The following is a 23,279-nucleotide window of genomic DNA, read 5'->3' as shown; positions in this document are numbered from 1 at the left end:
TCTTAGACTAGCATGGGTAGACTTCTGGCACTTGTACCCACTGTGTCATTTACTTGAGTAAGGAAAAACAACCAGCAAAACAAGGCCCTGGTTCAGTTCATTGCATTTTATTTAATTTAAAAATAAAAACAGAAACAAAAATGACAAAACTCAGATTCCAATGAAAAATGAACACTTTGGGGGATTAGCCAGCTTTTCTTTTCCTCTCCCTGCAGGCTGTTCGCAAACCAGTCAAATACGTGAGAAACAGATTTGACTGGAGCCATAAAGCCATGCTGCACCAATTAAATTACACCAATATATTATTATAATACCTTTGAAATGCCTTTTAGACCAATAAATAAAAAAGACAAATTCAAATTAAAGTCAACTTTTTATTACCAAAAAATATAGAAATTAAATAAAAGTCACAACATGGATTTTTAAAAAAATGTGCAGTCAAGTTTTCTCACTCTCCTATCCTTTTTTTTCTTTTTCTTTTTTTCTTCTTTTTCCTAGGAATGATACCATGCCAGTAAATCCCCACAAAACATTTCCAGTTTGGCAGCAAGCAGTCAGTCCCATCATTCACATTTGTACTCAAGACAGCAGGCCTGGGCAAATTATGCCTGAATTTCACCCTGCGAGCGCTCATTCGGTAAAGAGCACCTGGCAACAGAGACCAAATTCAGCGGGAATTTAGCACTGTCATGTCGCCAAGGTCTTGAAGCACTTCCCTAAAAACTGATTGTGCCTTGAAATTTACCTGTAAAACGAAGTACTACTCCACCCCTTGGCAGATGTGTAAACGAGGACAATGAAAGGGCCCCAGGAGCAAAGGAAGGACCAGGAGGGTTGGCAGCCGTCTCCCATCCTGCCCATCGGGTCATCAAAGTGTCTCTCACTAGTGACTCCATGGAAATGAATCAAGCACACCTTCTTTGGCTGGGGATTGGCTTGTAGGTAACAGGACTTAGTTGGGAAGATGCATTTTAGGGCTCTCCTCTATTCTAACTCTTTTCCTTGCAGGGACCATCAGCATCTATGTCACTGAGAAGCAGGTGTCAGAACCGAGCCTGGCCTTAGGAAACCAGTCACCCACTTCTCCAGCCTCCAAACATAGGAAGCAGCTCTATCTCACACCACTGCTGGGGCCTGAGGACCTCCAGAGCTAACAGCAGTCCTGGACTGCATTCAGTGTCTGCCCTGGAACAGGTGGGAAGCAATTGCTTTTCCATCCAATGTGCTGACAAAAAAGAACACACTGGTGACCAGGAAGAGAGAAGGCAGAGGACGGTTTTCCTAATGGAGACATTAGAATGATGGGAAATCCTAAACAGACACATGACACCAATCACCAATGGCTGGTGTTCCTGAGACCAGTTCCATGCTCAGCGGCCAGCAGTGTAGACGCTTGAGGCAAGGAGACAGGGGATTGGATGCTGCCTCTATTCCACCCAAACCCTCGAACCCAGTTCTCTGCTGACAGACTCTTCTCCCTTTTAGCCCCTATCAGAATTCAGGAAGGAGGTGAAACTCAAAGAAAGGAACCCAAGCAGCTTCCCACAGTATTCTGCTCAGCTCAACCCAAAACAAGGCACAGGCCTAAACATCGGGAGTGGCTGGCACACATAGAGATGAAAAACCATTTTCAGAAATATAAGATGACATCTTCCTGACAACTGTTCTCAGTGGTGTGTTGTTCCTAAAACTTCCCAAGATGTGTTGTCCCTGCCCCACCAGAGGCTATCAGAAGGCAGCCACCTTAGAATAAAGCTTCTCATTTACCCAAGCCAGTGGACTCCAAGGTCAGCCCCAAAAGACCATTTCAGTCCCAGGATCCCCAGGATGTCCACCGTGGGAATGACGTCACCTGTAATTTTAGTGTTGGGAGATTAGATAACTAGCTTGACCATTTTTAAGCATCCCTTCACACCTCTTTTCTGCCTCCTCCAGAACCATCTGGATGACTCCTGAAGCAATGTCCCTAAGCCTCTCCCCAACACTCTTCTCTTTCAACATCTTGTTCCACGGATGGATGGAACTTGTTTTCTCCCCATAGTGCAGGAGATCAAAGCCATGAGACAGAACATTTAGGTTAGAGGAGCCAAGAAGCTTCTATCAAACCACACTTTCCCCAGCCACACGCCCACCTACACACTAGCTCCCTAGAAGCAACCCATCTACTGTTAAGGTTCCACACTTGTAGGTGGATGGGCCAGCGGCTGAGCCATTAACCCTCTGGAGGCCGCGACAGCCTCCCACCCAATTAAAGCATTCATGCAGATGAGAAGCCAAGAGGCAACGTTCCAGTTAATACTGAGACATTTAAGAAAGTGAAAAGATGCCCTTGCTAACGTCCCTCACCTTCCATTGAACTGTCATTCAAAATGCCCTGGCCCCTCACACTTCCATCTTCCTCTTTGCCCACTTTCAGGTGATGCCAAAGAACAAAGCAGGGAAGATGAGGCAGACCCTGGGAAGCCAAAACTTAGCAGCGCCTAACTATGTTCTTAGCAGAGTTCAAAGCATCCACTGTCTAAGCAAGTCCCCCTGTCTTCCACTCAAGGTTCAGGAGCAAATGAACAAATGCCATGATGGAGTCAGCAGGCACCACAGGGTGCTGTGACCCAGCTCCCAGGACTTAGTCCTGGAGGCCATGCTGTTCCCACATTCTGGACCCCCCTGGTACCCAATCACAGCACCCAGTGTTGTGCCTAGGCCACTCAAATCAGCATACAGTACAGATGCTAACTGATCACCAAGTCAAGCTCAGGGTGCTGGAATCTTGCTATCATCTACGCAGTCAGACCAGGCTTGCTAAGGTATTCATCCAAAGCAGGTGTTCTCAGTCTTCCTGCCCCTCCTCCAAAAATGCCTAGATGACCTCTAGGGGAAACACTCCCTTCCCCATATGCCCCCTCCCACTTCATGCTGTTCAACGCCACCTTCCCTGGAGAGCCAATCCTGTGTGAGATGCCCTATGGGAATGCCAGTTAGGACCCACATTCTGACTGGCAGCTGGCAGAACTGATAAAGAACCATTTCCATCCCTTTTAGGTGCTGAGTCAAGGCTTCGAACCCTGGCGGGGCCAGACCTTACCAGTTAACAGTTCTTTTCCAGTCCACTGCCATGGCCAGCAAAGAGGTAACCAGCCTGAAGCTGAGTTCTGTTTCCCTCCTCCCTTAAACCCACCCCCACCCCATCCCATCCCATGCTCTGTGCCCTGAGGGGCTAGTTGAGCTTGCTGCAGATCTCCAGCGCTTTCTTATACACCTGAGTCACATCGTCCATATCAGTGAGGAGGGAGAAGCTACTGTCTGCCAACCGGTTCCGGTACCGCTTCAGGTACTGGGGCCGGGGCCTGCTGTGTGGTGGCTCAAAGTCCTGAAGCTGGAGGAAGTTCTCAGCAGAGACACAGCTGCGGATGCGCTGGCGGGCTGGACGATTCTCCTGTAGATCTAACAAGTCAAAGGAGTCACTGGACAGCACACTATCATCGCTGATGACACTGGACGGGCGGCTATAGCTCCGAGAGACGCCCTCAGAGGGGACACCAGGAGCTGACAAGGATTCCAGTGTGGGCATTTCGGAACTGGTGATGGCAGGGTCTGTGGCACCGTCCGAGTACCTGCTGCTATGTTTCAAGATACCCTTCCTGCGACAGGACAGGCTGTGGGAAGTTCCCCTGGCTGCATCTGGGGGAGGGGAAGAGAGGCCACTGCCATCAATGACGTCATTACTGTCCAGCAGCTCTGAAGACTCACTGCGCTCTGGGGATGAGTAGTACCCAGATTCTCTCTGCTGGGTCTTTTTCAAGATGCCTTTCTTGGGCATTGTGGCTGACTGTTTGAGGCTGAGCTTCCCTGACAAATCTGCCTCAGGAGAACTGGGGAGGGGAATACCAGTCCGGCACAAATCTTGCTCCATTTTGAAAGGAGACGGTACGGTAGGGCCCACAATGCCTTCTATGAAGCCAGTGCTGTGGGAGCGATGCTCACTGTTGCTTCGCTTCTTCAAGATGCCCTTTGGCCTCTTGGAACTCAGTTTGGATGGGCTTTCAGGTATGGAGTCCTGGGCAGAAGGGGGGAAGTCATTCTCTTTCTTAGACTTCTTCAGTGACCGCTGCCGCTCCAGCACAATGTCAGAGGCTCCGGGTTTGGCTAGACCCTTCACCTTGGCTTCAGTCTCAGCCTGAAGCCCGGTGGAACGATGGTGCCAATCAATGATCCGTGCCAAGAGTGGAGACTCAGAGTCAGGAAGGGCATCACAGTCACAGACGCTGCTCTTGTAGCCCCAGTTCACCCACCAGTGGTTGGCAATGTCCTCAATGGTGGCCCTGCGATCGGGGTTCACCATCAGCATCCACCGAATGAGTCCTCGAGCATCTAAGGGGTGAAAGACAAAAAGACTCAGGCTATCATGGGAGCTTTCAGCAGGACGACTTTCCATGAATGGTTACAAAGACATGCACAGGCAGGAAAAAGAAAAGAGAGAGTGAGAGAGAGAGAGAGAGAGAGAGAGAGAGAGAGAGAGAGAGAGAGAGTCCATTAGTAGTGTTCTGGCCTCATGCTGAAGCAGGAAGCCAAATTCTTTATACAAACCTACCAAAGGCTTAGGACCACAAGCCACAGAGCAGTCCCATCTTGACTTTCTTTCCTTGTCTTTCTGTGGTGCATCTTCAAATGTGTGCAAGTGCATGTGTGTGTGCTGGTACATATATCTGTGTGTATGTGGAGGCCACAGGACAACTTCTGCAACCCTTCCTCAAGCCCATCATCCCTTTTCTTTTACGACATGGTATTCCACCATCCATTATAACCAACCAGCAGTGGGTTCTTAATTGTGCATTGCCATGACAGGGGTTTTGGGGTGAGTTCTTAGGATCAAACTCACATCCTCACGTCTACAAGGCAAGCAGTTATCACCTGTGCTACCTACCCCCACCAGCTATGATCTGCTTTTCCACACATAAAGAAATGTCCTGGAACTACTGACATCACTGTCATCCCACATCTGCACCAAGTACAAAAGGCCAGGTGATTGGGAAAGAATTCAAACTCAATCTCACTGCCTCTTTGGTCTGTATCATTCTTACCAAAACAGAAAGCAGGTGCTCACCAGAAGCCTTCCAAAGTACGTACATATAAACATAGTCCCAAGTCACCTGGAAAAGTTTCTGGAAGCTGAGGATGGAGAGCCACTCACCTGTGCCAGGTGTGTCTCTTACCTGACACACCTGGGCAGGCAGAACGGCTTTCTGCATGGCTGGCCCCACTCCCAAGGTCTTAGCCAGAACCTGGGGCCACACCCAGTGAGCTCACCTCCTGTGTCTGATGTAAGCCCTATTGGTACCCACCAAATGAGAGCTGATCTTTATCTGTTACCCAGGTGGCCACAGCCTTTCTTAAAGGGAAAAAAAGAAAGTTCCTGTGTAGATCCTATTGCCAGCGATACAGGGGAAAGGCCCCCCAAGGATGCTGAGGAAGACACAGGAGCCGACCTTAGAGCTGATAAACTAACTTTCAAAGTCAAGCTGTGTCCTGTACCTCACCTGGCTCTGAGTTATACCCTGGGAGGTTGCCTCCTCCCCTCAGCCATGTATGAAAGCTGATAAGAGGCTGGCACAGTCTAGCAATAGGGACAGAGTGATCTGATGGACAGTCCTGAGAAGGGATAGGATGACCAATCACTAGGCAAGATATCCTGAACTCTTACAAGGTGCAGGGAAGTTTACCAGGGTGCCAGGAAGTTTGCTGGTGCCAGTTAGTGATTAACTCTCACTCTTTCTCTCCTCTCTCTCTCTCTCTCTCTCTCTCTCTCTCTCTCTCTCTCTCTCTCTTTCTCTCTCTCTCTCTCTCTCTCTCTCTCTCTCTGTCTCTCTGTCTCTCTCTCTCTCCTCTCCCTCTCCTTCTCCTCATCTATCACTTACCTACCTATTCACCCATGTTACTCCATGTTAGTTCTCATCTTTCTACATTGACAAATTGACATAAATTTATTTGCAAGTCCCAAGTCAATGCCCACAGCTGTTTTGTAGGCATCCTGTGTAGGCAGAACAGTGAGGTCCTAGGGCTCTGGGAGGGCATGTTTGACACTCTGGCTGCAGTGAGGTCCTAGGGCTCTGGGAAAGCATGTTTGACACTCTGGCTGCTGCTCTCAGGCTGTAAATAAGCAGCCCTTTCTCTATGTGCTTCCCTCTGGGTCTGTTACATTTTTGCTCCTCTTGATAGAAGTCTGACATTTAAAACGCACCCCCCCCCAAACACACAAGGCAGAAATTCTATCTACTTGTCCTCAAGTGTAAAAACACCATGATAAAGCTTCAGGAGAAATCATGTGTGGTAGATAAACTTCGTTCAGACATGAGTAAAAGTGCCTTTGGTCACTGAGTTTTTAACATCAAAAAATATATACTAAATAAGGTGTCCTTAAACATAAATACACCAACAAAATGTTACATATTGATAAAGACAAAAATACCAGGTTTGGAGACTTAAGGCTAAGTCTGTGTGTTCCCTAGAGTCAAGGAATGGTTTGATATTCACTCAATTTGTATTTGTAATAGTTTTATAAAACAACTTCGAATAATTACAAAAAACAACTGTGTGTACATTAAATGGAATGTATACAAATATTAACCACATTCTGTGCTGGCCACCTGTTCGCACTCTTGTACACACCTGGTGGTCTCCCATGAAGAGGTAGAACTTTTGACCTTGGTCACTCTAACCAAGGAAAAAATACCAATGGGAACAGAGCCTAGTAGCTAAGCACAATTAACAGGAATTCCTGCCATCGTGTCCCTCTTCAGAGCCCCTAGCCGCCAAGTCAGGGATCCGGGCTCTGTTCTGGAATGACCAGCAATCAGGAGGCACTTCAGAGGCAGAACCCACATAGACAGGCACAGAAGTTAGGGACTCTATGGTGGTTTGAAAGAAAATGACTCCCAAAGGGAGTGGCGCTGTTAGGTGTGGCCTTGTTGGAGGAAGTGTGTCACAGAGGGGGCAGGCTTTGAGGTATCTTTTCTCAAGCTTCAGTTAGTGTCACAGTCAGTCAACTTCCTGTTGCTTACAAGATGTAGCACTCTGAGCTGCAGCACCACATCTGCCTGCATACCACCACACTCCCCTTCATGATCATAATGCACTGAACCCCTGAAACTGTAAGCGAGCCCCCCTCAATTGAATATTTTCCTTATAAGAGTTGCCCTAGTCTTGGTGTCTCTTCACAGCAATACAAAACCCTAACTAGGACAGACACACAGCCCCAGCAGCAACCTCAACTCCCAGAAGACTGAAAGGTACAGAGACCCCAAGTGAGGCCAGAGAAGCAGGCCGCCACACCCAAAGGACAGATAAGAGCCCATGGTGGTTGCTTAAGCAAATAGGTTTGTTTTAGGGCAAAATGGTTACTATGCAAGAAGAAATGATGTAACAGTGTCTATGAGTCGCAGCTCAGGCAGTCGACACAGTAGTGAAAATGTCAGAGCAGAGACCACCTATCGGATTATGGGTAAGCCACAGCCTTGTGGCAATACATATATTATTAGAAGTGGGTTAATAATTAAGACAGAGCTAGCCAATAAGAAGCCTAAGTCATCAGCTAACAATTCAATAATTAATATGTCTCTGTGTGCTTATTTGGGGCTAAAGGTTGGAGGAACCTGGAGGGACAGAACACAGACTATAGCCACCCTTGTGGCCCTTACCATTATAGGAGGGGATTTATATCTACATGGCCTGTGAGGGGCCTTAGGTAATAGAAAGCTTTTCCAACCTTTAATTTATGGCAGAGAATTGGCTTGCCATGTTTTTACAGAATGTAGAAACAAGAAGGGCTCCTGGGATTCTCTGAACATCTCACAGGGGCAGCCTGGCAAACCTAAAAAGCCAGCTTTCCCAGGAACTGTCATGAAAGAAGAATGGAGAACATCAGGAGATGTCCTGTAAATCCAGAAAGAGTGTGACCTGGGGCAGATAAACCAAATGCTCTCCCTTTGACTCCCGACCTCTGTGGGACACACACCTGAGGGCTGCGTGGGCTCCCGGTATTCTCCACTGCTGATCTGTCGAATGAGGTTTTTGTGATCAAAGCCATCGAAGGGCATCGTTCCATAAATAAGAGTGTAAAGCAGGACACCCAAGGCCCAGCTGTCCACCTGGAACACAGAGACAGGACACATGGGAGCTAGGATGCAGACCCCAGGTGCCTTCCAAAGCATTGGCGTTGCTGTGTGTGAACCACCACCCCAAGGACCTGGATTTAGTGCCCAGAAGGCAGGTTCCCACAGCCTGGCAAAGGACAGCACAAGCCCCTGTTTAACAGCACTCTGAAGTAGGGAAGAGTCACTGGTTCTCATAATGATTCCGTGAGGCAGGTAGAGTCTAGATTGCTTCCAGCTCAATTTGAAAAGTGAGAATAGTAAAAAATAGAGGCAAAAGATCACTAAAGGGCTTCCCCAGAAAAAAACCCTCCCAGGTAATGCCCTGTTCCTCCCTTTACCTCCCCAGAGGTCTCAAGGGTTCCATATCAAATCCTACCAGAGCCAGGCAGACAATAAACAAAAAAAAAAATCAAAGCAAGAAAGACCTTGGAGTGTGAATGTGAAAAGCTGGGGACTAAGACAAACTGTAGTGTGCACTCACCCACCTTAGGCAGGCAGTTTCTTCCTGGATTATACTGCCATGTACAAATGTAGGCCCAGTACCACCAGAGTGTTTGCTTTTTACAGAGAAGTCAGAAAGATGACTTTTCTGTGCAATCTCTCAGTTATTAAATATTTGTTCATTTTTTTTAAGGGAGATGAACAAACGTGGCCAAATGAAGCATGTTTGCTGATCAGACTTGAGTGCCAGACTGCAACCTCAGACACCAACCACCAAGGGACAAAGATGCATCCAACAATAAATTTACAGGCAAGTTTTAACATTTTCCCAAAATGAACCCTAAGCTTGTCCCTCACATTTTATTTTTTGAAGACCTTCTCTTTAACTGTTAGTGATTCTTGGCATTCTTCCCTTTATCCCAGCCTTGCCACCAAACCCCTCTTGATGGATAAATATACGGAAGAAAACACTGCTACACACTAAGCAGCTGCTATCTAAAGGAGAGGGGGTGGGGTGAACAACCACAATGGAGGCTCACCATCTTACAAGAGAACAGTTACTGACTCAAAGTTTGACAGATGCTGCGCTGGCTGGCTGTTTTTTTGTTTGTTTGTTTGTTTGTTTTGTCAATTTGACACAAGCTCAGGTCATGTGGGAAGAGGGGGCCTCAATCGAGAAAAAGGCCTCCATCAGACTGACCTACAGACCAGTCTGTGCTATTTTCTTGGTTAATCATAGATTTGGAAGGGCCTGTCCACTAGGGACAGTGTCAACCCTGGGAAGGTGGTCCTGGGTTATACAAGGACGAGGCCTACGTGAGCCATAAGGAACAATCCAGTAAAGTGTTCTTTATGCTCTCTGCGTCAGTTCCTGCCTGACTTCCCTTCAGGATAGACTGTAGGCTGTAAGATGAAATAAACCCTTTCCTCCCAAAAGCTGCTTTGATCGTGGTGTTTATTACAGTAACAGAAAACAAACTAGGGCACATGTGTATCTTACAGTGGCCACAAAAGTCCTTCTCAGGCATGTTACAAAACACATTTCTCATGAAAGAGAAGATGCCATTAAAATGTATTTCCATAAATATACACACTACTAATTATGAGCAAAAGAGATATATACTGATAAGAGTTTTCTTTGCTCTGTTTATTTTTTTACAATAGGAAAAAATTAAGGGTCTAAAGCCAGGGAAATTATTAAACATGTAATAATATATGCATAAAGCAAGATATCATGTGGCTATTACAAATTACAAGTTAATAAGAAAATTGGAGGTGTCACAAAATAATTATAAATTGACAAAAAGCAAGTATGTGTGTACGTGTATGCGTGTGTATTATGTATGTATGTATGTGTATTGTGTGTATGTGTGTATCACATGTGTGTATTTGTGTGTATGTATGTGTATGTGTGTATGTATGTGTATGTGTGTATCACAGTATGCATAATTTGCCCTTTTCTAATTTGATCAATTATTTCTAAAACTGTTACTTTGAAAAAATATGAAAAGCAAAGAAATCCTAAGCAGCTGCCTTGCAGTAGCAACAGGCATCTTTATCTGCTCTTTTAGGCTTCTCTAAGCTTTCCCACATCTTCTTCAGGCCTGTACATTAATGTCCCTATAAATCACATGAGGGCAAGTTTTGTTTTGTCTTTGGGGTTTTAGGAACTTTCCAAGATCTAGTTCTTGCTCCCCTCGTCCTTCTTCCCTCTCTCTCCAACTCTCCCATCAGTCTGCTCACCTCTGGTCCTCGATAAGGCCTCCCATTGACAATCTCAGGAGAGGCATAGAGTGGACTCCCACAAAATGTCTGCAAGTACTTGTCCTTCTGGTACAGGTTGGAAAGCCCAAAGTCAGCAATCTGTAAAGAGAAGCATGGCCCACAGAGATCTGTTAGAGTGAAGTCGCCAGTGTCTGGAACCACCCACAGCAGATGAGGACATCTGGGCCACCACTGTCTCTCAAATCCCTAGCAGAAGTCCAGGGTTCCATCTTCCTGTCTCACAGGCTTACTGTGAGAATAGGACAAAACCATCAATGAGACGTGACAGGGCACAGAAGTCCTCCCTAGCAGGCAGGCTCAGTGTAAATGTTTGATCTAGCCTCACTTCCTTAGTATTGCACGGAATATACTGAAGTATAGACTTTAGTTTTGTAAAGGGTTTTCTGTAACGTCCTTTAGAGCAATGCTGTTATATCTGCATATATATAGTGTATGTACACACATATATGCATCTGTACATACTACATATATATACATGTTTGCCTTCCCTACAAGACCTGAGTTCCCTGTGGCAGGTTCCACATTTTTGTAGCACCCTCCTAGCCACCCTCCTGGCAGCTGCCCTTGGCCAAGAAATACTCATCACTGGAACAGGCACTATATTTTAAAAAGCATATGAAAATAATAGTTATATAAAACAATAATAATCCCAATTACCTTTTATTGAAAACTCCCAATTATCTATCACTGTTGAATTCCCTAATCCAATTCTATCAAAAACTTATTTATATACTTTTTGACAAATGGCATAAGTATACCTAATACTTGTATTCTACTTAAAAATAGACTTAAGTATTTTTAATGCTCAAAAATGGTCAATTTTATGTCATGGCAATTTTACACAACTTTTTAAGAACTCCTCTTGAACAAGAAAACTGGGTTAGGGAGTTGGAGTTATTCATCTGAAGACAAATGAGCACTGGGCAGCTGTGTGCATGTGCACCTCTCACACTTCAGGTCCTAGGACCACACTGCCCTGGGACAGTCTGTGGATTTCTTAAGTCTCAGCCAGCCTTGTGAGTTGAGGCCCTTGTGTGTTTCACTATACCCAGCTGATTTCCACTTGAGTGCTAGCAATGTGCTGGACAAGCCACATGCCCAGGGAGCCTCTGAGGCTGGATGCCACAGACACTTTTTTGAATGAAGCCCCTCAAATAACCATATTTTTGTTTTTTAAAAAAGTCATCCTTGGATGAATGGAATGGCATTCAAAGCAGCTGTGCATAACCACCCTTAGAAAAGGCATGCTTGGGGCTCAGCTTGCACTTAACTGCTCTGAATTCCACTTGCTTATCAAGGCCCCTGACTGGCTTGCAGGAAGTCAGTGGGAAGCTTTACAAAGTTTGCCCTGTCAATCATAAGAACAGGCCAGCTTCAGCTCTGGAGATTCCAAGAAGCCCAGGCTTCAGACTCCCTCAGGCTACAGCTGCAGCTCTGCTCAGCCACAGCACAAGCCAATATGTTCAGCAGTGCCAATACTGTCTAGGGCACACTGGAGCTTTCAAACACGAGTGTGAGCACACCCACTACACATGCACACAGTCGCCTGCCCCAGGATCTTTCACACTGGCTGGGCATCTCTGGTTGCCAGGCAGGCACTCTGGGGGAAGTGTATTTATATTTCAGCCCACTCCCATCCTCGCAGACTGGCGCTTATCAGCCTCCCTGTAAAACTGTCATTGCTGTGGACACAAGATTAATAGAAATCTAGATTAGCCCATGTTCTTGGCCCTTGGACAGAAAAGCAATATGAACAACACACACACAGCATTCTCAGACCCTGAGCCACTCAGCTCTAGGGTTTATAAAGCCACATGGAGCTTATGTTAACTATTGCTAAGTGGGGAGACACCACTGGGTTTGAATCCCCTGAGAAGCCTCAGTTCTCCCATCAGTAAAATGGAAGTAAGAATCTTCCCTGCCCCTGTGGTGTCATGACAAAGGGCATAAAGTATATATAAAGCGTGTACAACAGCAATGGCACATTTGTCTTTAAGTCCTGATAAGTAGTTGATTTCAGGATACATGAGAAAGCATTTACTGTACCACCAGGAATTGTCAATAAGAAAGGAACAGAATAAGTTCATGGAGCCGAGGAGTCACACAAGTAAATTACTTGAATCACAAAATGAAGAAGTCATTCCCTCCTTTGACATGAGTCAGGTGGTGGTGAGCCACATTGATCTAGTTAACCAGAGACTGGCCTTGGGTTCGAAGCCAGGGACAGTGACCAACATCAAACAACAATGTAAAGCTGCTATTGTTTCCATCATTTTTCACTCACATTTTTCTTTGGGTCATGGTACTAGTCTCCATCAAATGTCATTATTTAAGGCATCCTTTGTAACTAAACACTACTCTACCAAGAGACTCAAACTAAATACAAATACCAGCAACCTAAGAAAAAGCAAAACGCACAAGAGTGCAGGAAAAACCGAAATAATTGAGGGTAAATGTAAACATAAGCAAAAGCTATTATGTCTTAGAACTGATGGCCATGTAGAAGAGGCCTGAATGGCAGGAAATGAAGTGGCTGAATGTTGGGGGTCCTAAGGAGATTTGCTGACCATCATAAAGAAAAGCTGCCCAACTCTGTAAAAGGATGCTTCCACCCATCAACTACATCTCTTACCATCTCTACCTAACAGAGGCATGCCAGTCAGGCTGGTCCCACCCCACTCTGGTCCTTGAACCAGCATCAGCAGCATCACTTCACTGCATCTTGGACTTGGCAGCCCCACCCCACTATCAGTTCTTTGCTGATACACTGTTCAACTTTGGAGAAAGAAGCCTCTCTGTTTAGGGGGGCTTGTTTGTTTGTTTTTGTTGTTGCTGCTGGTGCTAAACTGTTGTCCTGTCCCATAGTGGGTCAGAATCACCCTCTGGTGTCATATTACCTCCTGCAGCTCAGCTTCCACCCTGAAAGGCATCAGAGAAGGTAAAGCTCATGAGTTTAATTTGTGACTGTCATTGTGACTATCCATCCTCTCTAGAGGTGTGCCCTGCTAAGTGAAAATCGGACTGAAAGAGATAAATTAGGGGGGATCACTCACATGTCAACAGGCTTAACCCCACTTCAGCACAGGTGAACCTTGAAGACAAGTGCAGTTTGAAATAATCCAGGCACAGAAAGACACTCACTGTCTGATTCTATTTATACACGGTCCCTAGAGTAGACAAATTCATAGAAATGGAAAGTAGAACGGTAGTGATTGCCAGGGGCTGGGGGAAAGAGAAGCAAGGAGCCAGAACTTAAGGGGCTTGGAGGTCCAAGTGTAGAGGAGGACTGCGGTCTACAGCTGGGCACTTCCTGCCTCTGTGCTACACCCCCAAGTGCAGTAGGTTTTAAGTTACATTCTGCATATTTTGCCACCATCAAAAAAGAATTAACCTAAAGGTCACTATGAATGGCAAGCTCACTTGGAAAAGGAGGCACCAGCTGGTTGACTTAAATTGCTAATAAAGGAAGCTTGTGACGAGGCGTCTTAGGCCAGTCCCTTTCAGTATCTTAGATGAAGGGCCCTACACTCAGAGATCAGAGGTTTGAGTCACAATAATTGGGTTTGAACTCTGATCTTGTCATTACTAGGCAATAATTCCACACCACTCCATTTGTCTGTCTACAGACTCTGAATGCTTACCTACAGAGTTGTTAAAAGGACTGGAGACTGTAAGTCATAGCCATCTCCATTAACAGCTAGAGGCCAGCTCAGAGCGTAAAGCCCAAGGAGCCAGTGCCCAATTCAGAGCAAGAGATATGATCTTCACCTGTATATGAGAGAGGCAGGTCCAGCTTGAGCGGCCAGATGCCAGGACGGGGAAAAGCTAAAGTACTCTAGTTCCAGCTCCAGCTCCATCCCTTCCCAGTTCTGAGGCATGCCAGTCAGTCAGTCTAGCACTACTCCTACCTGGCCCATGACCCAGCATCATCAGCACCATCTCCAAACTCCCAGGCCCTGCCCCAGTCCCCCAGAAATAGAAAGCTGCATTGTAACAAAAACCACTTGTACTTCCAGCCCTCCTAAGCCTGAGACTTTTTATCTGTAAAATGTAGCTGATGCTGACACCATGATCTACTAGGAAGGGCTGTTGAGAAAACAAATTAACAGACACCTGGCAAGTGCAAACTGCACGTCGACCATATAGCAGGCTTTCAGTAACAGAGTTATGACACTTCTGTATCTCTGAGTCTCGGTTGTGTTTGCTAGGAAACGGATCTTCAATAACAATAGCCAGGGTTGGGAAAATCACACTCAGTGGGTAAGAACTGCAATGATCACAGCAGCAGCATCGATGGGAGCTCGGCACTGTGCAGGAGCCCTATACAAACCCCTGTAGACAGTCCTCACAACAGCCCTTGGAGAAAGTTCTCACTATTATTCCCTGTTGGCAGATGAAGAAACTGAGGAAACTGGCTTGCCTGGGGAGTCTGCACAGAGCCTTCCCGGCTAGTAAACTCCATGTCAAGGGGAGTTATTGGACTTTCCATGACTCCAGGAGGCTAGTAATCCTATGCAGGAAGACACAGTACATCACTCTTTTCCAGCCTTAGAGTTAATTACTGGCTTTGCCCAGGACAGTCACTATCCTGTGCAGTTGCAAAGAAGGCAGTGAGTGGAACAATGAGCAGGGGGAGTAACAAGCTCTCATCTTCAGAAGATTTAAGCTCACATGGTCTTAAGACCAGGAACAATCTGGGAAATGCTTAATAGAGGGTGTTGCAAGGCCCATCTTGCCAAGGGTGCTAATGTAAACCAATGCCACTTAGCTGCACACACTTCTAGTACCCTGGATGGCTGCTCTGTGCATAGAGACTCCATCGGCCCAGTCACTGGCCACTACCAGCATTTGGAGATTCTCTCTTGGGGACAGCTGTCTGCCAGTCAACAGCACTCTAATAGAAGGAAGTGAAAGGACCCTTGGGTGACCTTCCTTCGGACAGAGGGCAAATCTTGGGGTTGGCAATAAAGAGTGGAATCTGGTGGAGTGGGTAGAGGTTTGTAGTCAGTCTCATTCCTGATTAGCTATAGGAATCTCCCTTCCTGCCAAAATCAGGCAGGCAGGCAGTCCCACCCCAGTGAGGATATTCTGAAGAACAAATGAAATGACACCCAGAAGGTCTGGCCCAGCGGGAGTTCAGTGCAGTTCCCTCTCCTCTGCAAGCTCAGCACTGTGTTCCTTTCCATTGGACCCTTCCCCAGCCTCCAGAGCTCAGATCTGTCACCACTTCCTCCACAAGGGCTTTCTGCTTTACTGGGCTAGACAGATTCACCTCTTCCTGTTTAGCATGTCCAGATGGCATGGGAGCATCTGGCCTGCCAAGGGATAAGAAAAACTTTCTGGAGGAAGACCCCTTAGGGACAAACACACAACAAGGAATGGAAAGGGCATTCCAGACAGAGGGAACAGTATGTTCCATGGCCAGGAAGCCAGAGAAAGCTCTGTAGATTTGAGGAGTCCAAGTGCAATGCAAAGGAGCCTTCCTGGACCAAGCTCACTGGACAGCACCACCTGGCTCCAGCCCCATCCTGACCTGATTTCCTTCACTGGACAACTGCATCATGCATTCCTTTGTTTATTGCTCTCAGCCCCAGCTGAAATCCCAAGTCTACTCTGGGAAGAACCTTATCTTCTTTGTCTTCTTAACATCTGGTGACTGGTTATCACTACTGGTCCAGATTGCCAGACTCCGAGCTGCGACACAAAAGGGACCTGGCTATCTGACTCAGAATTAAATTCCCCAACACCCAGCACAAGACTAAAGATACAGTATTTGACACTTGATAAGCATTTTATTATCAAAGAGATACCGCTGATAGTAGGTATTCATTCAGCTCCTGAGGGAACAGATGAACGACTGTAGGCAGCAGAGACTACTGTAACATAAACATGTCATGAGTATACACATGTGCACACACAATGAGTAAATGAACCAGTTAGTGCAAGAATACAAAGTTCTCCCACTTGTCTAAGCAAAGCCATGAGGTCTGTGATCTCTAGCCTCATCTCACTAAGCTGCCAAGATTTCTATCTCATCTTGTCCCTTGCCAGTCAAAGCTTCTTTTCTTTTCCTCAGCAGCACAGCAACCGCGGACCATCTCCCCTCTGCTCCTCTACCCTGAGCTCTGAGAGCTCAGCAGATTCCCAGCCCTCATGGAGGAGGTCAGCTGACCCTGGTGCAAGGCCCTCTTCCGGGGAGGCACTTTTACAGGAGCCTTCTATGGGAATTGTCAGCATTCCATTCTCCCAGAGTGGGATGTGAATCTGGCCTGTTTTTATTAATTGCAAATTAATGCTAGGCTGGGTGCTATTTTAGTCCATGCTTCCACAGAGGACGGAATGCAATCTGAAGCCCTGCATTGCACTCATTCCTTCTGCTGTTGGACTGCGTGAATATTTTTAGAAACCGCACCCTCTTGCCGTGGCCAGATAAATAATTTCCAAAACCAGATGTGCTCTTTGCAAATCGTTGTCAGGCAAAGACGGGATGCGGAATGGGCCACACAGCTCATAACAATCACACCAAAATTGCAGCAACATCTAACAAGTTTAAACAGAAGCATCTTTAGGGGCTTTTTGGACCTCCATCCGGCTTCCTTAAACACACTTTTTGGACCCCTCCCCCCCACACACACACATGAAGACCTTGCCACTCAGATCTGGTTGGTTGCTAACACATTTGTATCGATGGCCCCCCTAGGCCCGGGCAACGATACATTCACACAGAGGCCAGCTTGTGGCCATGTGTCTGACTGCTTTTGTCAGCAAGTGTCCTTTCTAAATTCACTTCTGCAAACTGCTGAGTCAGAAAGAGTGGGCCATACAGTCAGAAGACAGATCAACACCAAAATGCTGAGTCAGGAAGAGTGGGGCTGTACAGCCAGAAGACAGATCAATACCAGCCGAAACACATTCTTATAAAACCTTGGAAGTGGGTGTGACATGATGAAAAGAGTTTGCCTGGCAGTCAAACATGTGAGTTCTAATCCCAACTCCTTTGCCCCCATATCAAACAGTTCTAAAAGCCTACATATGCCAGGCATTATCAGATGCTCCAGGAAAACAAAGACACAAAAAATTACTGATGCATGGCACCATCTCAGGCACATCCCTTAGACATTGTGGTTTGGTAATTGACCCTCACCAAGTTTTTTTTTTTTTTTCCAAGTAGAATAACAGGTCTTTGTCAAATTCTTTGAACAATGAAGAAAACAGTAAGTGACGGCTTTTTAAAAGAAAAGATTTTGTTTGGTGTGCGTGTGTGTGTGTGTGTGTGTGTGTGTGTGTGTGTGTTCCCACCCTGGGAAGTGCCAGGAGCAGAAGCAGAGATTCCTAAGAAAAAGACAAAGAGAAATACAGGACCAAACCTGAATTTTGTGAAGTACTATGTATGCTACGTGGCTACAAAAACATAGGATCCCAGATTGAAAACTTGGTCCCCAAGAGCAGTTCACCCTGAAGTCACTGCTCCATTGCATTTGCCAATGGGATTTCTTCCAGGCTGCTGCCCCACTGTCCTCTCTACAATTACTTTCTGAATTCTAGCCATTCTTCTCCTCTATTAGGGAATTATATGACTCCACAGGAAGCTATGCGCCTTATCACTTCTGGGATTACACCATGGGACAGGAGGTCACACTGTACCATAGACCCAATCCCCAGGCGGGAGACTCACATTCCAGACCTTGGAAAGACTACATTTAGTTCTGAGGGCTCCAGCGACAGGTGGCAGGACGAATCTGGACAGAGTCTCTGAGATCAATGGATGGTACAAACCCCTTAGAAGGCAAGGCTCCAATCTTAGCAGGACCCGGCCACCCCTCCCCAGAAGCCACTTTCCTAGCAGCTGGCTCTCCATGCAATCTCTCCTCCAGGGGTCATCTCAGGAGGGACATAGTTAAGTGCTGTCTCCTTCAACTATATTTTTATCTACAATTTTCACATTTGTTAGCCATGCCCACAATTGGCCCACAGAAACTCTCAGAAAAAATCACTGGAGATAATAAACAAATAAACCCTAGACATGGAGCTAGCTTCCCTACTTCACAGGGGAAACTAAGTTCAATGGGTGAGAGATGTATCCAAAATCCTGCCATCAAGAGAAGCTGTAGAACAAACCTAGGCTTCCCAACTCCAGAGTGACTGTCCCCAGCCCGGCCTCATTTGTACATATGCATTATGTCAACAGTTTAAATCTGAACATAGAGAAAGTCTTGGGATGTCTGCAGCTGTTACTATTCCCTGTTTTGTAACTGAAGAAACTGGGTTCCGGAGTTTTCCAGTGTCATGGAGCTAGGAAACACCACAGCCCATAAGTTGTTTCTCCACCCTTTCAATACCGGGGGCTGAACCCAGGACTTCATACGTGACCAGCAAGTACTCCACCACCAAATACATTCCCAATCCGTAATTGTTTAACTTGACAGTCAGTGTTCCTTCTAGAATAATACAGCACTTGCCAGAAAGGACAAGAGAGCCCTTGAGATTTCACTTCCTGTTCCTAGGGAGAACGGCTTCACCAGACTCTATGGACTGCACATCAATCAGTGACTGAGGCCAACCACTCTGTTGAGTAGGAGGTCATGGGGTTGTGTCTTTTAAGGACTGTCAAAGGACACTGGTGACCAATGATTGAATGCCATCTTCTACAGAGTCCAAACCCTGAAACAGCTCCAACCTTCGAAGCAAGGATAGGGTTCCATCACACAGTCTTAAACAGACAGCAGAAACAACAAAAGAGGAAGGTGTGAGATTGTTCCTATGCCTTGTCTGGAGAGCAGGGGCAAGCCATTCACGTCACCAGTGTCCAGTCGGAAGGCCCCTGCAGGGCTGGGAGTACTGAGACCATTTCATGATGAAACCCATACAGAGAGCTCCGTTTATTTTGAAATGGTGTTTGCTTATTTTGCAGTAGTGGTCTAAAGGACATCCAGAGTGCTCCCCGGGAGGCCCTTGAACCCCGAAGTGCTTTCTCCAGCTCCAGCAGCAGCCAGGAAAAAAGTGAGCTCCATCACTCACCATTTCTTTTTTAAAGATTGATTTTTATTTCTAATTATGTGTATGTACATGTGTCTGGCATGCAGACCTATGTACACATGAGTGTGGGCATCTGTAGAAGCCAGAAGGGGGCATACGATCCCCTGGAGCTGGAATTAACAGGTGTTTGGGAGCAGCCCAATGTGGGGGCTAGGAACTAAACGTTGGATGAGCAGCAAATGTTCTTAATTGCTGGGCCATCTCTCCAGCCCCCAGCCACTCTTTCTGAATAAATACTGCCATCATTTTATCTTGCTTTCAATTCTATAGCTGCTTCTAAGGTGAGAGAATGAGAAGGAGGTCATGGAGATGTGGCCAAGGTAAGGCGTCTAAAGTCGGGTGTAAGCTGTTTGCCTGTACCCTAAACCTAACCATCCCTGACCCCAACCCTCAGCACTTGGGGAGTAGAGGGAGGAAGAGTCAGCTCAAGGCCATTCCTTAGCTACATAGCAAGTGTGAGACCAGCCTGGGCTACATGAGACCCTCAAAAGCCAAAAAATGGGGTGGGCTGGGGGAGACATCTAGGTTTAAAATAACTTGGGGCCCTTTTATCATATCTGCATAGTGACATAAACTTGGACTGTCGGGGATCAGACTACAACCTGGATGTGCTATCCGACTTATCTGTGCCTATGTTTATGTGAGTTACAATTGAAATGCCGCCCATCTCATATGCTGTCTGAAAGAGGGATTTATGAGAGTAGTAAGCCAGTAGGAGCTGAAATACATAGGAAATACATTTGTTGCTTTTGTATCGAGAATTCCAGATTGTGGGCTTCCTGTAGGCAGGGACCATGTGTCAGTTGCTGTCCTAGCTGAAAGAGGAGAGTCAGGTAGGCTGTAGGCAATTCCGTAATGCCTGCTGACTGAATTAAACTGAATGAGCTGATTGCTGGGAGTTTTTCCCAGAGCCAGCCTGTCAGCTGAGATAGTGGCTGCCTCAGACCCAGCCCTATGGGAAGCCACACCCACTTGCCACACCCAGCCGCAATACTCAGGCCCTGTCTGAGCTTTACCTTAATATTGCAGTTGTCATCAAGCAGTATATTCTCTAGCTTCAAGTCCCGGTGGACCACACCGTTCTGCAATGAGAAAACAGGGAAGAACTGAACAGGAGCGAGTGGGATGATAGACAGTAGGCGATCTGGGGACAGTGGGGCGCAGAGGGGACAGTCTGACAGATGAAAGAAATGCACCAGCCCCGGTGGTCTTCACCTCCATCCTTCAGGCCTGCTCCCCTGTCAGGACTCTCCCCAGACAGCGTCCAGCGACAGGAGAGCATTAGTCACTTGCTGTGTGGTTAAAGGAAAAATGACTGGAATCCATTCTCCCCCAGAGCCTGTAAACTGGCAGGGGGATTCTTTGTGGGAATGTAATTCTGCTGTGAGAGGCGATGCAGACCCTGTCTGAGGTGGGGTTCCTGGGAAACAGCAGACATCTCAGTTGGGGACTCAGAGCATAGGACTCCAGGGACAGCCTGCCTGCATGTCTGTCTGTCTGCCTGCCTGCATGCATCCCTCATGCTGGAAAGGGGCCTGATCCAGTCTCCTAAGCTTTGTCTGGGATACTTCCTAAGCAGCCAGCTGGAAAGACTTGAAAGTTCCTCTCTCCATTCTGCAGGAGTCAGAGCTGATGAAAACGGAGATGTGGTTGCAGGTCAATGAGCCAGAGCCACTGGGGACTGTCACACTGCATGCCCTTTTCATTCGGGCAAGCTCTGACCATTCTGGAAGCTGAACTTCAGAGCAGCTTACAGGGAAGAGGACACCAAAGTGCTGGGGACATGGCTCTGCCCAGCAGGAATGCTGGGCCTGTTGCAAGGCTCCCAGGAGCTGGTGGGCAGGAAAAGCAGAAGACTGAAAAAAATTCTTGGGGGCTGTGTGAACGTGATGAGGAGTGGGTCCCCAACATCATTCTGCAGAAATGGCTTCCTCAGAGGAAGCTGCTGTGATGCACAAACTGATGGCATGACTACAGTTGGTTCTTTGTGATTTGTTTTCCTTCCTGTGTGATAGCTTCTAACATCTCCACAATCCGAGACTGGAGAGAGTGTATATGTATCCCTGTACTATTGTTTTTGCTGATCCAGGCTCTGAGAAGGTGATTGAAAAACCAGGTCTCCTGGAGAAGAGACATGGAGAACAGGCAAGCAGGTTCTGTTTAAATACTGAAGGAAGTTTGGTTCACATGGTCACATTCCTGGCTGACAGTAGATGGAACAAGTCTAAGAAAGTCCCATTCATACAGAAGCCACTCGTTCACACACTTCAGATAACGGAAGTGCTGTCTGTGGTGCTTTCCAGTGTCACTTGAGGACACATCTGATCAGAAGTGTCTCTCAGGTCCACAGAGGTCAACCAAAGGTTGTGGGGTGCATGTCTACAACCCTAGCACTGACATACAGAGACAGGCAGATCCTGAGGGCTCACTAGCAAGCCAGTCTAGTGGAGCTGGCGAGCTCCAGGTTCAGTGAGAGACCCTGTCTCTAAAATTAAGGTGGGAAGTAACTGAGGAGGACACTTGACAGTGACCTCTGGCCTCTACACACACATGCACAAATGAACATACCTGCACATACACACATGGGATTTGAATAGAGGGATTATTCTCTCTACTTGGTAAATTCTCCGCACATGTCACGATCAACTAACAAGGCTTTTATGATATTAAATGTGTCATGAGGTGTCAGAAGGCCATCTACAGGCAAAGTGTAAAGCCCCACCATACCTTGTGACAATAGTGCACAGCAGACACGATCTGCCTGAAGAAGTGCCTGGTCTCCCTCTCACTGAGGCGTCTCCGCTCGCTGATGTAATCATACAACTCTCCTTTGCTGGCATATTCCATGATGATCACAATCTTATCTTTGTTCTCAAACACTGTGGGGGAGGGGAGGGAAATAAACAAACACTGTTAGCCAGCAGGACTAATTATGACTTCGGAGATGAAGCAAAGAGGACCATGGAGATGTCACTGGGCCAGATGGGGGTGGAGTCACAAAGCTGTGCTTTCAGCATTAGGAGGACTTGGGACAATGGTAGCTTCACTCTGTCCCTGCCTTGTACAGTTGACAGAAACATACCTGGGTCTTTGGTGCAGACCCCATTCCCATTAACAAGGTCATTTCTCACCAGTCTCCTACCCCTGCTTAGTTCTCTGCGGAGAGGATAGAGGAGAATTAACAACACAAGCACAGGACTGTGTCGATGGTTCAGGTAAAGGGCTTGTTGCCAGATGTGAGCTCAGAACCCTATAAACCAGGTAAAAGTCAAATGCAGTATCTCTACACAGGGATGGTGAAACTCGGAGTCCCCGGAAGCCACATGAGCCAGGCTGGCTTACACAGCACCAAATCAGAGACAGTTGGACACAAGGTGGAACATGAGTGCCGACTCTGGAGGTTGTCCACTGACCCCCACGTCCTCCACAGCTCATACACACTCACACACACTTCACACACACACACACACACACACACACACACACACACACACACACACACACACTCACACGCTACCACTCATCACCCATCTGAGGCAGACAGGGTGGGTACCACATCTCCAGCAAAGCCTCTCGGTCCCCCATCTGTTATCTCTTTCTCTTTGCTCAAAACCATTTGGACTTCCCATTTTTCATATCAAGCTTGATTCATTTCACCACACCACCATCCTATAGGCCCTGCTTGCACCTGTTTCATTCATTTAAACCTTACAGCACACCACCAGGGAACATTTGAAATTTTACCATTTGAAAGTCAAGGAAGAAGCTAATGGGGCCTATGGAGGCTGTGAGCTTTGCAGAAGCCTCAGGTAATGCTTCCGAGATTGGGTGCAGATCCACTGGAGGAGGAGGCTTCCCTGAGAGCTGAGG

The 23,279-nt window shown here is 46.8% G+C and overlaps 1 protein-coding gene across 2 annotated transcripts in view; it reads right to left on the bottom strand.

The window, feature by feature from the left end:
- Positions 1-360: 360 nt before the first annotated feature.
- The window catches only part of Nuak1 (NUAK family kinase 1), a 71,653-nt gene continuing 48,734 nt past the window's right edge, over positions 361-23,279 (bottom strand). For both annotated transcript variants that reach the window (XM_027392511.2, XM_027392512.2), the window contains 5 exons: positions 22,137-22,288; positions 20,426-20,491; positions 10,332-10,451; positions 8,009-8,141; positions 361-4,368 (listed from right to left, as the gene is read on the bottom strand). In XM_027392511.2, coding sequence (XP_027248312.1) covers positions 3,215-4,368; positions 8,009-8,141; positions 10,332-10,451; positions 20,426-20,491; positions 22,137-22,288 — 1,625 coding nt within the window. In that variant the 3' untranslated portion in view covers positions 361-3,214. The remainder of the gene's footprint in view (positions 4,369-8,008; positions 8,142-10,331; positions 10,452-20,425; positions 20,492-22,136; positions 22,289-23,279) is intronic.

This window comes from Cricetulus griseus (genome assembly GCF_003668045.3).
Source record: "Cricetulus griseus strain 17A/GY chromosome 1 unlocalized genomic scaffold, alternate assembly CriGri-PICRH-1.0 chr1_0, whole genome shotgun sequence".
Lineage (NCBI taxonomy): Eukaryota > Metazoa > Chordata > Mammalia > Rodentia > Cricetidae > Cricetulus > Cricetulus griseus.
The sequence above is the reverse complement of the archived record's forward strand: the minus strand, read 5'-3'. Positions and strand labels throughout refer to the sequence as shown.